A 21006-nucleotide genomic window follows, 5' to 3' on the forward strand; every position below is an offset into this window, starting at 1 on the left:
GCCACTATCTTTGGAGGAAGATCGTATTTCTGAAATGAAACCCCCGATTTTTCAGTCTCTTTGGATAAATAAATATCTACTTCATACATATACAATAGATCTACAACATATATCGGCAAAAGATAAAGACATCGAGAATTGGCTTATTGTATATCATACGATGAAACTGTCATGTGGGTTATCATATATTTTATGTATTGGGCCTTTCTCTATGTACACAGTTCTTGTAAAAGAAGCTTTATTGTCTTTATATGTGTATGATACTAATGAGTGTTATCATTCAGCGGCTTCAGACACGACAATCTGTGTCCCTTTCATTGATGCAGACTTTGGGCCGAAATGTTTTATATCTGATTACAGATATTTTTTAAAATATAAAGGATGCTTTCCAAAAAGATGTGACGCTCGTCATTTCCCAGTTTACAATTATCATTTAAAACCAAAATGATTAAGCTTTTCCTGTACATACATGATTATATGAAAGAGCATTAATCTTGCATTTGAATTGAGTTACAATTACAATCAATAAAAGAAAACCAGAATTTCAAATTTACTTGTAATGTCATAAAGAATTCATTACACCATATGACAAGAAATGACAAGTTGAGCATGAATGTTGATCAACCTTTTCGAAACTAATTACTTTTTAACAACTGAATTGAAGTTGGAGGTAAAATGAATTAAAATAAAATTTAAAAACTAAACATGCTTGATGAAACTTGATATTTATAGCGAAACAAAATATCTACATAAAGATCAATAAAAATGTCTAGAAATCTTTTGGTGTTCCAAATAGCCGCTAGCATTAAATGCTTACTATAATGTGACAAAGATATATGATTAATACCACTGCAATCTTTGGATCGCACCAAGATGTTATTAACCAGAGATAGAAAATGCAAATAACTTAGCAAAAATTAAAAAATAAGGAAAGCTTTTGGGCAGATTGATTTGCATGACATCTTGCAAAAGAAACACAAATGTAATGGCATAGAAATAATGGAACGACACAGAATTTCCAGATTCTGTGATTCTATTACAACAACAATGGCTGCTAATCTCAGATTTACTTCAAGAAACGTTTTACGGAATCTACAACCTTTTCTGGCCTGACAAATGTTAGCGCAACAACATTCACAACATTAGAGCGACTACTCTTGCAATCAGAATTAAAGATATCAAATTGAATAGATAATTCATAAATTCAAGATATACTTACCAATCCTCTTGTGGCAAATGACCAGCTCCTTCTAATAAATTAACTGTAACAATGCTTACATTATTCTGTTTAAACGTCTCAGCCTCTACTGGAGCTAGGTACTTGTCTGCCATACCCCATGCTACTAGTATTGGAATATCCCACCTATATGGCATTGAAGTGTTTGCCCATCAATAAACATATGGTTTATAATTAAAAATGAGTTTCCAACTTTGCAAAAACTACTGTACTTAACAAAAAGAGGACAAAAATTTATCGTCATCCCACATCATGTTGCAAAGACTTGAAGCCTTAGCATGAAGAATTGAAGAGATGAATTCTACTAGAACTTTTACATACGTTCCAGCATTAAAGCTCCGAACCAAAACACCTTTGTAGAGGGTATTACCATACCAATACCAATTCCACTCCACTCAGAATGAAAAAGGATGGCTAATTAATCTCCATTCTGTTTTATCACACTTTCCCGCATATAGTGGTTGTATTGTTTTATGCATTTCAGTGCATGTGCTTCAAAACATGTAATTGTGAGTCTGGTTAGATTTATGGAGTCTGTTTAGTTATATCCTTTTCTTGTATAATAATGTACCCCATATGATTTGGGCATGCCTATTGGTCTGCATTTTATTAACTTTCATTTTACATATCTGTTCTTTTATGTCACACATTTCTCAAAATCAAATACATTGTCTTGATACTAATACTAGTAGCATTTTAATCAACAAAAGCCTTGCCATGCCCATAATGTGTGGCATTGTATTTAAAAATTTATCCACATTAATTGTAACCCAAGATTGCAAGATCTGATCAACTGACTCCTTAAAGGTGTCAATCTCCATTATGCAACCTTCTAGCTCTTTTTCTTTGTTACAATCCTTTTAATTGCGAGTTCATTCATTGCAATTGCTAAAAGGATTTTCATTTGGAGGATTCACTTAGTAAATTTATCTTGTATAACGAGTTCGATCATAGAATCTTAAATAATAATTATGATTTTGTTTCTACCTTGACATCTTAAACTTTTTATACTCTTTCCTAATACACAATTATCGTTAAAATATCCCATTTTTATCATACAGTTAACATGCCATTATTTAATGGCATATTCTATACCTCTATTTATTTATACCCCATACATTCAACTAAATACTTAATTTTAGCATTTATTATACTCAATTATAAATGAAAAGTCTTGAATGAATTTTCAAATGAGATCATGAAAATAAAATATATTTAAAATATTTTTATACCATAATAATTTGGCATTGAACTCTAGAATGCAAATTATGATCAAACATTTTGAGGATAACCATTTGATGTGAGTATGTGGTCATTTTTAACTTTTACATGTTTAGATCAAGAAAATAAATTACCTCCGCATAAAGTGAACAAGAAGAAACTAGAAATATAATTGTTCAGCCATCTCACATCTACCCATCAAAATTAAAGAGTTATTTGTAGTGTTTTTTTTGGTCACCCAGGGTATCCTCATGACCCCCGCAACCCAACCTAGTGCCCATTTGGAGCAAGCTAAGGCGAGACTAGTTCCTGGAGATGTACCAAGAAGCTCGCTTGCCAGGTGCATTGGGTGAAATCAAGGGCTCAGAGTTGAACCCGAGACCAATGGGGAGCAAACCCATGGCCCAAGCCAACTCCACCGCCCATGCAGGCTAAATTATTTGTAGTGTTATCATGTTGTCATTATTTGAATAAAGTATCTATTAACCATTACAAAAAAATAAAAAATTAAATGGTTAAAAAGATAGATTATTTTCTTATCATTACCAAGTAAGACATGAATTTGATATATGAATCCTACAAGGAAAATCATTTCTCATCTATCTTAAATATTGTCCTACAAATTGTATATACGTCAACCCCTATTTTTGAATTAAAAAATGTAACTTTTGTAAGATGTACAAACATCTTTATCATTTCATCTATTTAAGATTAAACAAATCTCTATTTAATCCCAACATAAATAGATAACCAATTCCCATTTGTAACCTCATGAAAATAAAAAGAAAAGAAATTTAAATAATATATTTATATATATTTGGCCAACCTCCTACCCCTTAAGACCATCCCCCAACTCTTACCCCAACACCTAAGAAGAAAAAAAGAATAGAATTACTATCTATATCCCTAATGCCTAGCAATCAAGGTTACTAGGAGATGGGGTACTTGGAGACTCCAGAAATTTGGTATCGGTACCAATACGACTAATAAAAAATTGAAGAGGGGGGTACTTAGAGATGCCAATTTTTTTATTATAATTTAATAATTTTCAAAAAATATCATGACATAACGTTTAAAACAAGAACATTGGTAATGTTTATTATTAACTTTAAAATTTAAATACACAAATGTCAAATGTCATTGTGTCAAAGTGTTCAAAACTCTCACTACATATTTCATATTGGAATCCAAAAATATTGATAGTTTGATGTTGATACACAAACAAAAACCAGAAATCTATCTTCTACTCTTTTGCATTTTGATCATCCATATCAAGGTCCTCAACAAGGATGCTCTCTAGATACTCATCACTCTCTAACTCTAGTTACTCTAATGGTAGTAGAACTGCGGGCAATTCATTAAGGCCATTTGGTTCAACTGCTTCATCCATCATGGCTGCAACTTCTCCATTAAGTGCAATTTGGTCCCATTTTGCTAAAGGACCCTCCATGTACCCAAGATCAACACGAGAGAGAAGAGGAAGTGAGCTATGAATGTAGACCGAATTATTTTCTTTCTTTGACCCTAATCAATTCCTTTTTAGTGAATGAATAAAAGCAAAAGCACTCCAATTTCTCTCACAAGATGAAGAGCTAGCTACTCATGAGAGCAATCTGATTGCAAGTGATTGCAATTCAAGGGTTTCACCTCCATGGTTCCATCACCACGCTATAGGGTCTTTCTTTGCTCACATATCATATAAAACTTCCACTGAAGAAAAATCATCAAGCCCACGTGAAAACTTATTCCATTGACTGCTTATAATAGAGGCATCCTCACCTTGACCATAAATCTTTTTTATTGCAGCCCAAAATCTCTTCATTACCACTCTATCCTCATGTGGATCCCTCTTATTGGTATCTTGTGTATTATGCCATTTAGGATTTAAGGCATAGGAAGCACAATGAATGGGTGTGTTAAGTTTGTTCCATCTTCCATGTAACCTTTCTTCGATCAAAGGATATCAAGAAAGATCTTTTGCATTTGTTATTTTCTTGACTCTTTCATGCATGGAATCTATTTCTTCATAAACTTCTCGCAAACATGGCTTGTTTGAGTCTGCAAATTCAATCACCTCATATATGGACCTAACAAAGTCCACAACAAATCTAACATCAAACCAAAAACGGTCATCAAGGATCAAACCTCTCACCTCAACTGCAATATCTGATGTAGATTGTCTCCAAGCTACCCATGCATCATTAACTACTGTTGAACACAAAGTTCCTTTGGCTTCACAAAGACAATCAAGAAGAATAAAATAACATGCAAATTGTGTATCAACAGGTTTCAGAAGTTCCACTTTGGCAAATTTTCGATAAATGGCTTGTGTGGTGATGGTTACATATGAACATCTATTTTAATCTGCCATTTTTTATGAGACCTAAAATCCACTAGAACTTTCCAATATCTTTTGAGTGTATTATTCAATGAATGCACACAACATGGTGTTCAAAATATACGCTTGTACCCTTTTTGCACCATCATACAACTACTTCACAAATAGGGGCAACATCAGTAACAACTTGAACTACATGTGATGCCCCCACCTCCTCAATGCTGTCACATAGCTGGTTATAAAGAAATTTTGCAATTTTTTCTTGCCCTAAATAGTCTATTGCCTTCAAAAAACAAGTCCCTTTACTACATGTCACCATAACTTTAAGTAGTGGATGATTTCTAGGATCTGTCCACCCATCCATCACAGTATTGCATCCTTATGTAGACCATACTATTTTCATTACTGCAAATTGTTTCTCTAATCAATTTTTTTCTTTATCAATTAGAGTAGTGCCAAGCTTTTTGGACCCAGGTGGTTTATACCTACCTGATTCATTATTGATAGCTTGGACCATCTCTCCATAGAAAGGTGAGCGAGCAGCATTAAATAGTATTCCGATTGCATAAAATAAGTATGCAACCACCGTGTCAATTGCTTTTTGACCTTGCACATCAAATTGTCTTCCAATGGGGTTTGTGGTACCAACATGTGGTCTCTTGTGAGACTGTTGTGTTGTTACGTTTCTAAAAGATACACCTACCTTTGTCTCTCTATTCTGATTATGAGTTGCAGCAGTTGCCCCTGTCATTGAATCATACAAGGAGCTCATATTATAATATTTCCCATTAGCCCTTTCTTGTTCCTCATAGCATCATAACATTCTTTCTCATTTGGACAAGGATCAAAATCTTTCCAGCTATGTGAAGGAAATGAGGCCTCACCCTCGTGTAAGTACCTTGCCATGCCATTGGACAAAGCTTACATTTGATCGTGGTTGTTCCACCTGTACCTTTTTACCCCATAATACACTCACAATACTTCCACAATGGGTACAAGGCTTGTCTTCCCCCACCTGACATTCAACACGAAAAAATAAAAATTTAAAAACATTAGCAGCAGGTCTACTAATCCCATTCTCAATTCTCATACTCATGCTAGCATTATCATAATTCTTGCACTAATTATTTGCAAATTAAATATATTTCTTGCATATTATAATTTGTTTTTAGCTAAATCTAGAACTTCATTAGTTCTAACTTCTGTGTACAAAAATGAAAAATGAAAAACAACCATTGATGCTGAGTGCTAATAGTAATTGAGGAACATTTATGCAAAACTAATTTAAAAAATAATTAATTTTAATGCAAATTAACTTTCAACACGAGGAAAAGAAAAATTCAAAATGGGTAGAAAGAAATTTAGTAATTTTAAAACCACCAAAAAAACATAGAATTCATTTCATGGTCTAAAACGTCTATGGACTATGCAAGAAGAAATCAAATAGGGGCCTAATACTAGGTATTACCATAATATTATTGCAGCCCATTTAATTGAAATAGGAATGCATAGTTATTTTCGTACCTTTCCTGCATGGAAGACTCTGTTCCAAGTTTGGAGGCTATTTTCCACCATCGGAGGCACTTCTCTTGTTGTGCCACATTTTTAACATTTTCCTACCGACTTTTTTTCTTTTACATGTGTTTTGACATATTTTTAGTGCAGGAGCACAGGAGAATTGGAGTCATTGGAAGACGTCGCACCTAAGTACCCAACGAACCTAGCGGTCTTTGGAGACGTTTTAGAGACCAAAGATACATCTCTCGAAAACTTTTAATACTGAATTTCCAATCATAAACTCCGCTACTATAATATTACCTACCTAAAAACAACCCTCAATATTTTCAATGTCACAAGATACATAATAAAATGTTGGTTTGTTTCATTTGCTACAACGAATCTATTTGGCCATGCGCTTCCATTGTAAATGTTATCTTGCATGGCCTTGGTGGCTTCCTGATGCAAGAGAATTTGGGTCCATGAGCAATTCTATGTCATCCAAAACATTTTTGCTTTCAGTTTGTTATGTTTTGTTTTGTGTTGAATTTTGGTGAATTGTTGCAGGGAAATTCTATTGGAAATTTGACCAATTCAAGATTTCATTTTGCGAAGGAGATTAAAGGGTGTTAATAGTTCAAATTTGGTGGAATTTGACTTAAGTATTTGGCCAAGTTATGGTGTTTTGGTGGTTTGCAGGTTTTACAAACCAAATGGTTCGTCGAAGAAGTTTGTCAATGAAATAGGTTACCAAAGTTGCTCACCGATGGAGAAATTGCTTAACTCTTCTTTTTTGGCACAAATTGGGAGTTTGCAAATTGTACAATTCGCCAAAATGGTAGTTTGTTGGAGTTCCATCGCTTATGAAGAAATTGGCTAAGTTTTAAGCCAATTTATGCCAAAATCTTGGTTTTAGGTCAAAATTTTGGTTTGCGAACTAGTTAGTTCACCAAAAAACAAAGTCCCCAAAAAGAGAAAAGGCTTCGTAGGAATTAGTCGAAAGCTAATTCTGCTGAAGGAAGATCATTTCGGCAAAATTGGTAGTTCATTAACTTACCAACTCGTTGAAGGAGGTTGGTGAAAGCTTTGAATTGCTGAAAAGAATTTCTTTCGAAAGGATGGAAACAAAGTGAACAAAGGCTAGCGATGGGAAGATGAAGTGAATGAACAACCAAGGGAATGACAACATGTGGTATTTATCTATTGGATTGATATAGACAGTTGGTTTAACTTCCCCACAATGAGTATAAACCAAAAAATTGGACATTGGAGGGGGGCATTTGAGTTGAAGAAAGAAGAAATATCGCAAAACGTGAATGTGCAAGTTGACTAAAAGAGAATAGAAAGCGATTGTTGTAGATGAATTGTTGTTTAGAGTGATTATTTAATGGATTTTGAACTCCTTCAATAAAACTAAAAGGCTTGTGTGTTTGTGCTAGGCTATGATAATATTTTTTATTGGAATATAATAATGAACATATTATTGTTTCTATTTGTTGGTTGCATTTTTTGTTTGATTGGCTATGAGATTTGGGCTTATCTTGCATCAAATGGTATTAGAGAAGGTTCCATGAGACTGGAAGTGTCAAAGACAAAGTTCTAGAGAATTTTTTTGTAGGTAGGAGGAAATAGGAGGGCATACTTGCAACTACAGAGAACTTGCATAAGATGGCACATAGAGGACATGGTCATGGAATTGTATGCAAATGATATGGATTTCAAGGAGGCTGGAAGGCTTTAGTAGAAGAGGATAGGACTTCATGGTTAGATTATTTTATCCAAGAAGGATTACTATTTAGAGGGAAGAAGTTGTGCATACCGCAAGGTTCATGAGAAATCTGGTTAGAGCAAAACATAGTGGCGGTTTGATTGGACATTTTGGCGTGGGTAAAATAGTAAGTTCAATGAAAGTTATTATTGGCATGTAAAGGAGATAGTACTGAGATGTAGAACTTGCCAAGATGCTAAGGGGAATAAGTAGAATATTGGGTTGTATCAACCTTTACCAATACCAAAGAGGCCATGGAAACACATTAGTATGGATTTTTTTTGGGGGCTACCTCTAACACAAAAAGGTAATGCCACTATTTTTGCTGTTGTTGATAGGTTCTAAAAAATGGCACATCTTATTCCTTGTCAAAAGTGTAGTGATACATCCCATGTGGTAGTGTTATTTTCACGGAGGTAGTTGGGTTGCATGGGTTGCCCAAAAATATAGTTTCAGACAAGGAAACGAAGTTTGTAGGTCATTTATGGCACACCTCATGGAAGAAGTTAGGAACACAACTCGATTTCAATTCAGCTTGCCATCCACAGACCAATGGTCAAATAGAGGTTGTGACCAAAAGTTTAAGAAATTCGTTAAGGGGTTTAATAGATAGTAAAACTTCTTGATGGGATTTAACATTAGCCCGAATAGAATTTGCCTATAACAATTCTATAAACAAGAGCGCGGGAAAGAATCCATTTTATATTGTGTATGGGTATAGCCCTTGAGGTGTAGATGAACTTGGAGACAATGCAGATTTGGTAAGGAAAAGTGTTGTCACAGAGTATTTTACGGACATGAGATTTACATAAGTAGGTAAAAGATAATTTGGAGAAGAATGCCACCAAGTAAAAAAATTGTTTTCATGTGCATAAAAGAGAGCAATAATTCTAGGTTGGAGAATTGGTTTTGGTTCACTTGAGGAGGAGAGGTTTCCACATGGAACCTATAATAAATTAAAGTGGAAGAAGATAGCTCTTTGTAGGATCTTAAGAAATTTTTCAGCTTATGCCTACAAGGTTGATCTTCTAGAGGAGATAGATATCTCTTCCATTTTTTATGTTGTTGATCTTTACAAATATCATAAAGGGGAGACAAGTGCACATGGGAGTCTACCAACAAATTTATATGATATATTAGAATGGGTGGACCAAATGCTTGTGAAGAAATCTGAGGAGGTTGACAATGTGATTGATTCCCCAATTGCAAAGAAAGCGAAAGGAAAGGAGTATATGGAGTATTTGGTCCATTAGAAGGATAAACAAGTGAATGAGGCATCTTGGTTGAAGGCTGAAAAATTGGTCAAGTATGGGATTTTGATTCCAAACTTACCCAAATGTTCATCAGTTGCAAACTCATGGAACATTTCATTTACTTGGTGTGTTTGATGCAGGATCATTTGGGTCCACTAGCAATCTTGTGTTATCCAAAACATTTATGTTTTAAGTTTGTTGTTTGTTCTACTTTATGTTGAATTTGGTGAGTTGTTGTAAGGAATTATGTTGGAAATTCAAACAATTCAAGAGTTTATTTTTTGAAAGAGTTTAAAGGGTGTCAATAGCTCAAATTTGGCGGAATTTGACTTATTGGCCAAGTTATGGTCTTTCAGTAGTTTGTGTTGGCAGTAATGTTGTATGGAAATAAAACAGTAGTTAATTAGATAGTACTTTACTTTGTTAGTAATGTAACCAAGTGATGGTAGTTACGGGTGCGACAGTTGTCCCTCGCATCCCCTCGGTACCTTTATATACCATGGAAGGTAGCTTGTAAAGACACATGATTATGAATGGAAATAGTATCTTCTCTATTTACTTGATATTATCATCTGGTATCTATGGCATATTGTTTCTCATAAGCATTCAGTCAGTATGTTTTAAACTGTTCATCCAGAGGGTAAACATCTAGCGCCGTTGCCTAAATTAATCTGGAGCATGGGAATATACTACATGGCACGTGGATAGTGGGACAACCATTGCCCGAAGGGACGAGCAGTAACCCCGACGAAGAGCCTGAAGAACTGTTCGAGGGAGAACTAGCACTTACGAAAGATTTCTCCTGCATCCTCCAGGCAGCGATCGAAACACATGTACGAAGAGAAGCCACCACCAAGGATGTTCCAGAGGATGCTGTGTGGAGTGTGCTTGGTGTAAGCCTGGCGGTAAATCGTTTGATGAGCAACTTGACCAACCTTCTGGCACAGGCATTTTTGGCTCTTCAAAACCGCAGGGAAGACACCTATTGAGAGAACTGACGACAACAAATCCTATGAGAGTTTTACGAGCGCCAAGAAGAGGAGCGAGATGAAACCGAGTGAGGGGTAAATAATCCCTGAACTGTGTACGAGCGAAAGAGAATAAACAAGAACACCCCATTGTAATGGGTATGATGTCTTGTTCTATTTCATAAGGAGAATTTAGAATTAATGCCCAATCTGCTAAATAAAGACAAAAACAAAAAGGAATACGTAGGGGACTTTGAAGCCGCCCAACAAGCATTAATTCTCGAGCAACAAGCAGAACGAAGAAGAAGATTCAAGAGGATTGTCGAGGAAGGAAGCAGCTGAAATGGCAACAATGGCTCTGGCGAGGGCCAAGATTTGGTGCTAATTGAAACCACCAGGAAACAGTTGGGGGACCTTTCCCTAACATTGGAGGAGATCGGTGATGGGAGTACGGTAGAGCCGTACACGCCATACAGAGGTGCCGAGACCAGGAGGGAAGACAAGATAGAGACCGAGAACAGAGAGGCGGAGGATACCAGTGCGACCGAAGGTGTTGGGAGGACACAAGGTCACGGTAGTAGAAGCAATCTGTTCGGGACAGCTCATCACACCTTGGTAGTCAGAGCAACTTGGTGGGACCCAACGGACCAAATCTCAGCGGAGTACCTTCGGGAGGACCAGTGTCTGGAGGAGTTCTTGGAGGGTCAAGTTTGAATTCCAAAGGGCAAACTAGGCCGCCGCCAAGGAATGTAATGGCGAATCGGCAAAAATTGCCAAAGCTCATTGGAGATGGGAAAGAAGACCCTATACGGCATTGCTATACATGTGAGACAATCTGGTCGGCCAATGGTGTGGCTGATAGGGCGGAATGGGTGGTGCAATTCCTCGCCACCCTACAAGGAGCAACCATCGATTGGTACTTGGATGTTGATAAAACCAAACTGACAACTTGGGATGAATTGCACAAAGCCTTCGAAAAGGAGTTTTGACTCCTCAGAGACGATAATGAAATCGTAGCAAAAATCCTGAGCACCAAGCAAGGGAAAAGTGAGACCATCCGAGCATATAGTCGATGCCTCAAGGAATTGTTGGGAAGAATAAATTAACCAGCTCGGCGATGGGTTGAAGAAAAGGTGGTTTGTGGAGGGCTTAAAATCGTCACTCAAAAGGAAAAAGAAAATTGTACCCCCCACATCCTATGAAGGTGCCTATAACCGGGCAATGGACCTGGAGAGTGAAGGGAAGACATCCAGGAAAAAGAAAGACAAATCCTTTGAAGAGGAGGACTCCTTCGATGGAAGTAGTAGCGACGAGGGGTTGAGTAAAAAGGTGCAAGCCCTTCAGAAGGATATGCATCGCATGATGAAGGAATTCAAGACCATGAAGGGAAGCACCAACAAAAATGAGGAAGTATGGTGCGCAAAATGTAAGGAGGAAGGTCACACAAAAGGCTCCTGTCCAAAAAAGGCCTTCTGCGATATTTGCCAAGTGTTGGGACACTCCACCAAAGAATGTCCCTACAACATGAAGACATGAGGGAACCAAGTGCTCTTCACCCAAGAGGAGCCGTCAGTGACAACAGGCACATCGGGGCCTCAAGCCAACACCACGACATCATCTGGCGGTTACAAAGGTAACCGAAGGGGAGGAAGAGGCCACAATAATAATAGCAATAATCAGAGTCGAATGTAGTATGATGCCAAAGGACGACCGATGATTCAATGTTGGGCATGCAACTAGTGGGGACGCTTTGTGCGGGATTGCCAGAAAGAGGAGGCACCGCAACACTTGTGCAGATGGTGTGGTCCTGGAGACCACGATGAGACAAATTGCTCCAAGCCAGGGGTTAATCTCCTCAACATTGAGAAGACTGGTGATAAAGAAGTACTGGCAATCACCCGTGCTCAGACCAAAAAGGCCACTTATCCCGACCCCCGTACAAAGGAGAGATTACGGGAGGCAAAAGACAACATTGAGCGTGAGATGACGAAACAATGCAGAGGTGGTGAGTACATCATCCCGTACTGAAGCTGAAAAATAGCATAATTGGGCAAGTATTGCAGATGGAGGTGCCGATAAGGGTGAAGGACCTTCTAGACACAATGCCACAACTGAGAACCGCTATTTTCAGTTCCGTACAAACCACTGCATAGGCACCTTCGGGTGTGACACGGGCGGAAGTTTCGGTCATTCCCTCGGCTGACCCAATATTGTTGGCCTTAAATAGTGGTCGGCATCCTACAGTAGTAGAGATGGGAATTCTCGGGGCTATCCTCAAAGACACCATCGTGGACATAGGTTCGGGGGTGAATGTGTTGCCGGAGGATACATGGAAGAAGCTCGGGAAGCCAACCCTATGGCCACCCACATTCAACTTGGTGGGAGCAAACCAACATGACATCAAGCCACTCGGCACCCTGATGGCCCAGCCAGTGACCATCGACACACAACCCTTCCTACTAGATTTTGTGGTAATCCCACTGAAGAAGAAGGGGTATGACACCATCTTAGGGAGAGGGTGGCTGGTTACAACAAAGGTGAACCACAACTGGAAGAAGAACTCTCTTTCCATGGAGAAAGGGGGGCGAAAGTACATCATTGACCTAAGGACTCAAGTTGTCGGTGAGGAGCTTGCATCATCTGACTCGGATTGAGAGGACTCAAACAGATGGGAGTGGGATTCCTATGAAGGTAAAGATGAGAGGGAACCAAACGATGAAGGGCTGCTTGAACTCGATGGATGCTCAGAAGATGACATTTCCTCATTGAATGGACTCTTCCACTGGCAAATGGAAGATTATGAAGTGTTTCACCTTGCTTGTCACATGCTGCAAATTGAGGACGAGCTAGGTGAGAAGGAGGAGTTTTCGCCAGAATACACGGAGTACAAGGAGGGAGACGCCAAAGTAAATGATGTTCCGGCATACGAATTTTCAAAGGATAGACCAATGCGGTACGAAGATCCCATCGTGAAGGAGACAAACTTAGGAGACACTGCCACCCTTCGAAATATCTGGGTAGGCGACGATTGGAGCCCGGTGCTGAAGGCCGCAACATTCAAAATATTCATGGAATACAAGGACGCATTCGCTTGGTCCTACAAGGATCTGAAGGGGGTCCCGCCATAATTGTGCATCCATCGGATACCATTTGTCCCGGGAGCCCAACCGGTACGAAAGAGGCCATACCGAATGAATAAGAACTATGCTGCCAAGGTGAACGAATAGATTGAACGAATGCTGGAGGCCGACATCATATTTCGGGTGGAGACAAGTGAGTGGGTCTCGCCGATTGTGATCTCACTAAAGGAGGCCAACCAGATCCGCATTTGCGTGGATTTTCGGTGCCTCAATGCAGTCACCATCAAGGATCCGTTCCCTATACCTTTCACAGACAACATCCTGGAGGAGGTGGCTGGCCATGAAATGTACTCATTTTTGGACAGCTTTTCCAGATACAATCAGATTTCGATAGCTGAGGAGGACAAGTTGAAGACCACCTTTGTGGTTGAGGATGAAGTCTATGCGTACAACCGGATGCCGTTCGGGTTGTGCAATACTCCCGCAACATTCTAGAGGAGTCCTTCACATCTTTGATAAGATGTCTGTGGGAAATTTTAAAGCCTTTTTGGATGACTGGTCGAGTTTTAGTAGCGAAGACACTCACTTGGTAGCGCTGAGAGAGTGCATGGAGAGATGCCAAAGGGCTAGGCTTGCCTTGAATCCATAGAAATGCAGATTTATGGTACCACAAGGAAAGTTGCTGGGCCATATCGTTTGTAAAGCTGGATTGAAAACTGACCCGAATAAGGTACAGGTAATTGTAGAAATGGAGTCGCCCATTGATATGACGGGAGTCAAGCCCTTGGGACACATTGGATACTACCGAAAGTTCATCAAGAACTTTGCCCAACTTTCATTTCCACTGGACAAACTGACAAGAAAGGGCAAACCGTACATATGGGAATCGAAACAAGGGGAAGCATTCGAGGAACTCAAGAGGAGACTGGTGGCAGCACCCATTCTGGCCTATCCAAACTGGGACCGAGAATTCCACGTACATGTGGATGCCTCAAACTATGCCATTAGGGCTACACTGGCACAAGAAGGGGGACATGGGTTGGATCATCCCATCTATTTTGCCAGTCATTTGATGTCGAAAGCCGAGAAGAACTACAGTACCATCGAGAGGGAAGCCCTCAGAATGGTCTATGCCGTACATAAATTTCGGCACTACTTGCTGGCGACACCCTTCACTTTCTATGTGGATCACCAGGTGTTGATGTACCTGGTAAATAAACCCATTATCCAAGGCAAGATAAGCAGGTGGCTACTGCTCCTTCAAGAGTTCACGTTCACAATAATTGTACAGCCAGGCAAGAGCCATGTCATTGCTGATCAATTGTTTTGGATTAGGTTCGGAGAGCTGCTAGAGGGGGTGACTGATGAATTTCTAGATGCTCAACTTTTTAAGATCGCAGTACTGCCATCATGGTATACTGCCATTAGGGAATATCTCTCCACCTTTGTGTTCCCACAAGGTATGCCATCGGGAGAATAGAGGAAACTCTTGTTGAGAAGCCGCACATTTCAATTGATTAATGGATTGTTGTATAAAATGGGACTCGACCAGGTGTTGCGTCGGTGTGTAATGGAGGAAGAAGTGCCAAGCGTTCTAAGGGAGACACATGAGGGGCCCGTGGGAGGCCATATGAGACCAGACACTATGGAAAGAAAGGTGCTGCTAGTGGGCTTGTGGTGGCCCACATTGTATAATGATGCGAGAGAATGGGTAGTAGGTTGTGATACGTGTCAGAGAGCGAGGAAGCCGTTGAAGAGAGATTTCATGCCCCTCAACCCTTCGCATGCTCAGGAACTATTCGAGTGCTGGGGGTTGGATTTTATTCGGCCACTCAAGGCCAACCGTGCGAGGAGGTGCCGCTACATTGTGGTAGCCACAAAATATTTAACCAAGTGGGTTGAAGCGCGGACTCTGCTTGACAACTCGACCGTAAGTATAACAAGATTCATTTATGAGCAGATCATTACACAATATGGTATCCCTATGCAGCTGACCAACGACAGGGGTGGACATTTTGTGAACCACGTCATCAAACTCTTCACTACTGAATTCAAAATTTTTCATTCATTGTCCAACCCCTGTTACCCACGAGCCAATGGGCAGGTGGAGGCTACCAAAAAGATTCTTGTGGGAGTGATTTACAAATCTTGCGGTGTTGAGGGAGAAGACTGGGAAGAAAATTTACTTTCGGTCTTGTGGGCCTACCGCACAACCTACAAGGTGACCACCGGCCAGACTCCGTTCCAACTGATGTAGGGCAGGAAGTTGTGCTAGCGGAATTCATGGTGCCAAGCCTTCGCATTGCAATCGAGAACAGACTGGGGGACATGGAGAGCCTGAGGGAGAGTTTGTATGTCTTGAACAAGCTGGATGAGAAAAGAATGATGGCCCAGTGGGCTACGAAGGCAGCCCAACAAAGGAGAAAACTGTGGCACGACAAGCACTTAAAACGAATGAGGTTTGCTCTAGGACAACTGGTAGTGAAATATAATGGACGTAATGAGATTAAACCAAGTAAATTCAAGGTAAGATGGCTAGGACCATATAAAGTCCGAGAGGTGGTGGAGAACGGGGCAGTGAAGCTGTGAACACTGGATGGATGGGAGGTTGCAGACAGCATCAATGGGTCGAAATTAAAACTATATCATGAGCAGAGGCGATCGACCGACCCCGAATCCTCTCGAAGAAAAACTCAGAGGAGAATTTTTTTTTTTTTTTTTAAAGAAACTTGTACAATAGGTAACCGTACGGTGTAGCCGTGTGCTCCCAAGCGGTGGAGCCCGCATGCTCACCGTTCGGTAGAGCCATGTGCTCCCATACGGTGGAGCCCGCGTGCTCACCATACGGAACGGTGTAGCCGTGTGCTCCCGAGTGGTGGAGCCCGCATGCTCACCGTTCGGTAGAGCCATGTGCTCCCATACGGTGGAGCCCGCGTGCTCACCATACGGTGGAGCGCGTGCTCCCGCATGGTGGAGCACCTCATGCGGTGTCTCCCATGCGGTGGAGCCACTCCCGTGCAGTGGGTGGAATAAAACACCGCCGAGACATAAAGAGACTTATAATTTCGGAAGGTGGAAAGAAGGGTCCAGGATTCCTCTCTAGTAGTAGAAAGGAGATCGATGCTGCCAGCATAAATAAACAACGCTCTGCTGGAATAAAAGCCTCACACATGCCACGGTAAAATACCATTGGAGGGATTGACCGTAGGACAAAAACGAAAGAAGATTGCTGATAGAGGAGACCACAGTACAAAGCAGCGACAAAGTATTTAGAGGGAACAAACACTATCGTACGGTTTTCTAACATTACCGTACCGAGAGTGAAGGCATCTAAAAGGCAGCCAGGCAAACATGTAATGTACGGTCAGTATCGCCGCCGAAGGGTCCCACGTTGGAGGAAAATAGGCACGTGCAGAAGTTTGTTACCCTAACCCTATTTTTTTAATATTAAAAAGGGCAGAAAAGACAGGCAAAATTAATTAATGGACACCAGCGCTGGAAAGAATTGGCAAAAACAGTTGCGGCAGTTACCTGCTATAGTGCTGTCAACCTTTGCGAACAAGAAAGTTGTTTGGATTCTGCCTTTAGGTGTGAAAGTCAGGGGCGGCATGGCTGACAACAACAAAAGCAAAGGTAAAAAAGTGCAACCCAAAGTGCAGCAGCAGATAGCAACGAAGAATGATGTGACCATGGACACCATTACCTTCGAGGGTTTCAGTGGAGCAGATTGTAGGAAATGGTGGAATGAGACCCCGCATGATGACCCTATGAAGGCACAACTACGACATGCACAGGTACACTGGGCCATCCAGATGCCCATCTTTTGCATTAAGGATTTTGAGGTTGTGCTGTGGGCCATGATTGGTGCCTATGACCCACACAGGTGACAGTTGGTATTTGATTACGAGCACTGCCAGGTTACGGTGTCCTTCACTTCTACAAAATTTACGAGTTTTTGGTATTCTAGGAGCGCAGGGGAAGAAAGTAGACAAAGAACATAAAATATCCCCAAATTTCAAAGATAAACTTCTTAAGTTGGTGTGCCGCGACGACCTCACACAAGCCGAACTGGATAGTCTCCAGCATGCCAGCAAAGGAAGAGGTTTGAAGAAGTCGTTCCTGAGAGAGGAGATATGGCAGTGCCTTTTGGATGTGTTGAAGAGCCGCTTGATGGGAGCGAGTAGGGCTTTAGACATTGCCATGGTGCAGGTGGTGCTGGTGAATGGCATGGTCTACGACTGGGCATCAGTACTAGCAGATAGGATGGAGGAATTCATGACCCTCCAGCACAGGACCTTCTACATGCCCTACCATGCGATTGGACTCTTGGGTTCACTTGGATATGATGGCACTGAGCAGAGATACACAATCAGGCAAGAAACGAAAGCGACGGGTGGTGGTGTCTGAGGGGGAGACAGAGTCGGAGTCCGCAACTAGTGACTCGAGTGAGGAGGCAGAGGAATCTAGTGATACATCACAGGCCATCGAGAGTAGTTTCAAGATGGTGGGTAGAGGCGAACAACAGGTGGAGGAGACGGGGGCAACATCTTTCGCAGTAGCACAGACGACCACACCTCCACCTCTTGTAGTTGTGTCAACAGCAGCCACACGGCCCTCGGGTGAGTTATCCCAACAGACGGTCTCAGCAAGTGCCACTCAGCCTCTCTCTAGAGCGGCAGTATTGGCAGTGCCAGTTCCTGGTTTTGGGCAGGGCCAGGCACCAGCGATTATGGTTCCCCCACACGCAGCCGCGACATTGGTAGCCTTACCAGAGCCTCACGTGGTCGACGACAGGAGTCCCACGACAGCAGTAGAGGTTGGGGGTAGTGGCGGGAAGGTTGGTCGGGAGGCTGTACAAGCAGAGCATCATGGAGGGAGTGGTACGCCATCTCAGACAGATATGAGTGCGTGGCTGAGTCGGTACAAAATGACACTAGTAGCACCAGTTGGAGTAGCCGTCCTCTCCCCATGGCGTGAGCCGAGCCCTCACGAGATTGTGGACTTGGTCGGAGACAGTTCACCAGAGACTACATGGATTGTACAGAGAGAGCAGTCACCCATTTGTGAGTTGGTGCTGAGTCCTAGGCAGGAGGAGGAGTTGATCTAGAGCCCCCCGCATGACGAGCCATTGCAAAGTCCTCACGAGGATGCCCAGGAGCACGGTGTCCTAGCATCTCCGAGAGTGGAGGGCGACAAGGAATTGGAGCAGTTCCTTGCAAATATGGCTGTAGAAGCCCGACGGATGGTAGCCTCGACGAGGTCTTAGGGAGATGTCCGGACAGATGAAGAGTTGGAGCAGCTACTTGGGTTTATGAGGGGCAGGTGCACGACACACTTTGTGCAGTGTTTTGAGTCTGGTGGATGGCCTACTACGGAGACCTTACAGATGTTGGAGAATTGAGGCCTCCGCGAGTAGGTTGGCGAGACCAACAGACAGTCATTGTTGTGGAGAATAGAGCAGGTTTTCCGAGAGACCTACTATGAGTTGTGGAGGACACAGTATATTGTTGAGAGTATCGAGACTCAGCGCTAGGAGGTTGTGTTGGCACGGGAAGAGTTGGCTGCTCGACTCCAGCAGATGGAGGAGTTGCACAGAGAGCAATTGGCTCGGGAGAAGGCCTCATGGGATGTAGAACGCGCTACCTTGGACATAGTGTTAGCCGAGGAGAGGTCGGCGAAGGATGCCTTAGAGGCACAGTTGGAGGAGCCCCGCGAGGATAGGGCTATGTTGGAGAGCTGCCTGGGTAGTGCCTTAGAGATGGTAGAGCAAAAAGATAAAGAGGTCTTGGAGGCGGCGATGATGGTGAAAACAACGATGGAACACTAGATGGTTGCGGAGCGGGACCTGAAGTTGCGGACTGAGCAGGTTTACGAGTTACAGGCTCACTTGACAGCCGCACCTCGTGCATCGGCACCCTCCTCACCAGGGACGCTTCCTCCACCCCATTCTCAGTCCTGAATTCTATGTTGTTATTCATCCCATTTTGTTTTTCAGTTATCAGGAGACGACCTTGTTTTTTTGGGGGGGGATGATGTTGGCGGTAATATTGTACGGGAATAAAACAGTAGTTAAATAGATAGTACTTTACTTTGTTAGTAATGTAACCGAGGGATGGTAGTTACGGGTGTGACGGTTGTCCCTCGCATCCCCTCGGTACCTTTATATACCATGGAAGGTAACTTGTAAAGACGCATGATTATGAATGGAAATAGTATCTTCTCTGTTTACTTGATATTATCATCTGGTATCTATGGCATATTGTTTCTCATAAGCATTCAGTTTGTATGTTTTAAACTGTTCACCCAGAGGGTAAACAGTTTGCAGGGTTTGCAAATCAAATGGTTCGTCAATGAAGTTTATTGCTGAAACAGGTCATCGAAGTTGCTTGCTGATGGAAATTGCTTAATGTTGGAGTAATTAGGATAATCACCTAATTAATTATCTAATTAGGTCCCTTATTACTTTATTCACTTAAGCTAAATTTAAAAGTGATTTTCTATTTTTAGATTGAGATAATTATAGGTTAAATTGTCTCAAGTCATATGGTTAAGATACTTTCCATGCTCTAATTTAATCCTCTCGTAGGGTTTTCATCTAGAGTTTTATCTTTATTCTTTTAAAAGTGTTCATTGTAATCTATCCAATGTAATCCAATTCATTTATAGGTTAATCTCAATATCAAATTTTGCTTTGGATCAGTTTCTCTCAAGGTTGCATAGCATTACTCATGACTTTTCTTTGAATGTGATAGGTGTTTTGGTTGGAGGTGATTTTTGGGACCTATGGGGTTAGCTGGCAACTCCAACATGGTATTAGAGCACTACATATGTGACTTTCTATTTGTTTTCTAAGAGATCTGAACTTAGGAGAAAAATCGGCTCATCTTGGAACAAAACAGGCATCACTGTTGGATTCAAAGTGGCCAAATACATAAAGTTTTCCTATCAATTCGTTAAATTTTATATTAAAAAAGAAAAGACAAAATTCAGTCATAACTTTTGCTCAATATATTTTGGAGAAAAACAATTTATGCATTTTGATCACAGCCACAAAAAAACATCTGGGTATCTGTTAGATTTTGCAAATAGTGAGCATATCTTACAAAAAATGCTGTCAAAATAGCATAGCGTGTCTATTTTTCCTACGAGTTGAAATTTATTTTTTATCAAATCGCATGTTCTACTCTTTGATTGAAAAATTCTTTTTGGGTTTTGTTGGCAATATTAAAATTTTTTGTGCATAAATGTTATTTTTTGCATAAATCAAATCAAAAGGGTGATGTATACTGGTTATTGGCTAGTGAAATTTATCTTATTTTTCAAGAATTCATAACTTGAGCTTATGGTGTCAAAATTGGGCTTAATGGTGCAGGTTTCATCATCAGATTTTGCAATTGATTTTTGTTATGCTTAGTCAAAGTAAGATCTTCATTTTTTGCTTCTAAGCTCATAACATTCCACCAGTATTCTTGTGGCATTGAAAAGGTGATTAAGAGATTTTCAAATTTTATGTACAATTTTTCCAAAATCTGCCATAGGCACAATTTATTTTGTTTTTTGTGTTTTCACATACTGGTCAATTACTTGGCACTTGGAAAGGATCTATTTGCATGAGATGCCATCATTTGATCTAACCTAAATGCA

At 40.9% G+C, this 21006-nt stretch overlaps 1 protein-coding gene across 2 annotated transcripts in view; it reads right to left on the reverse strand.

The window, feature by feature from the left end:
- Nucleotides 1-706: 706 nt before the first annotated feature.
- Nucleotides 707-21006, reverse strand: part of LOC131047069 (uncharacterized) — a 291858-nt gene continuing 271558 nt past the window's right edge. For both annotated transcript variants that reach the window (XM_057980896.2, XM_057980897.2), the window contains 2 exons: nt 1220-1363; nt 707-1109 (listed from right to left, as the gene is read on the reverse strand). In XM_057980896.2, coding sequence (XP_057836879.2) covers nt 1067-1109; nt 1220-1363 — 187 coding nt within the window. In that variant the 3' untranslated portion in view covers nt 707-1066. The remainder of the gene's footprint in view (nt 1110-1219; nt 1364-21006) is intronic.

Source organism: Cryptomeria japonica, chromosome 9 (assembly GCF_030272615.1).
Source record: "Cryptomeria japonica chromosome 9, Sugi_1.0, whole genome shotgun sequence".
Classification (NCBI taxonomy): Eukaryota; Viridiplantae; Streptophyta; class Pinopsida; order Cupressales; family Cupressaceae; genus Cryptomeria; species Cryptomeria japonica.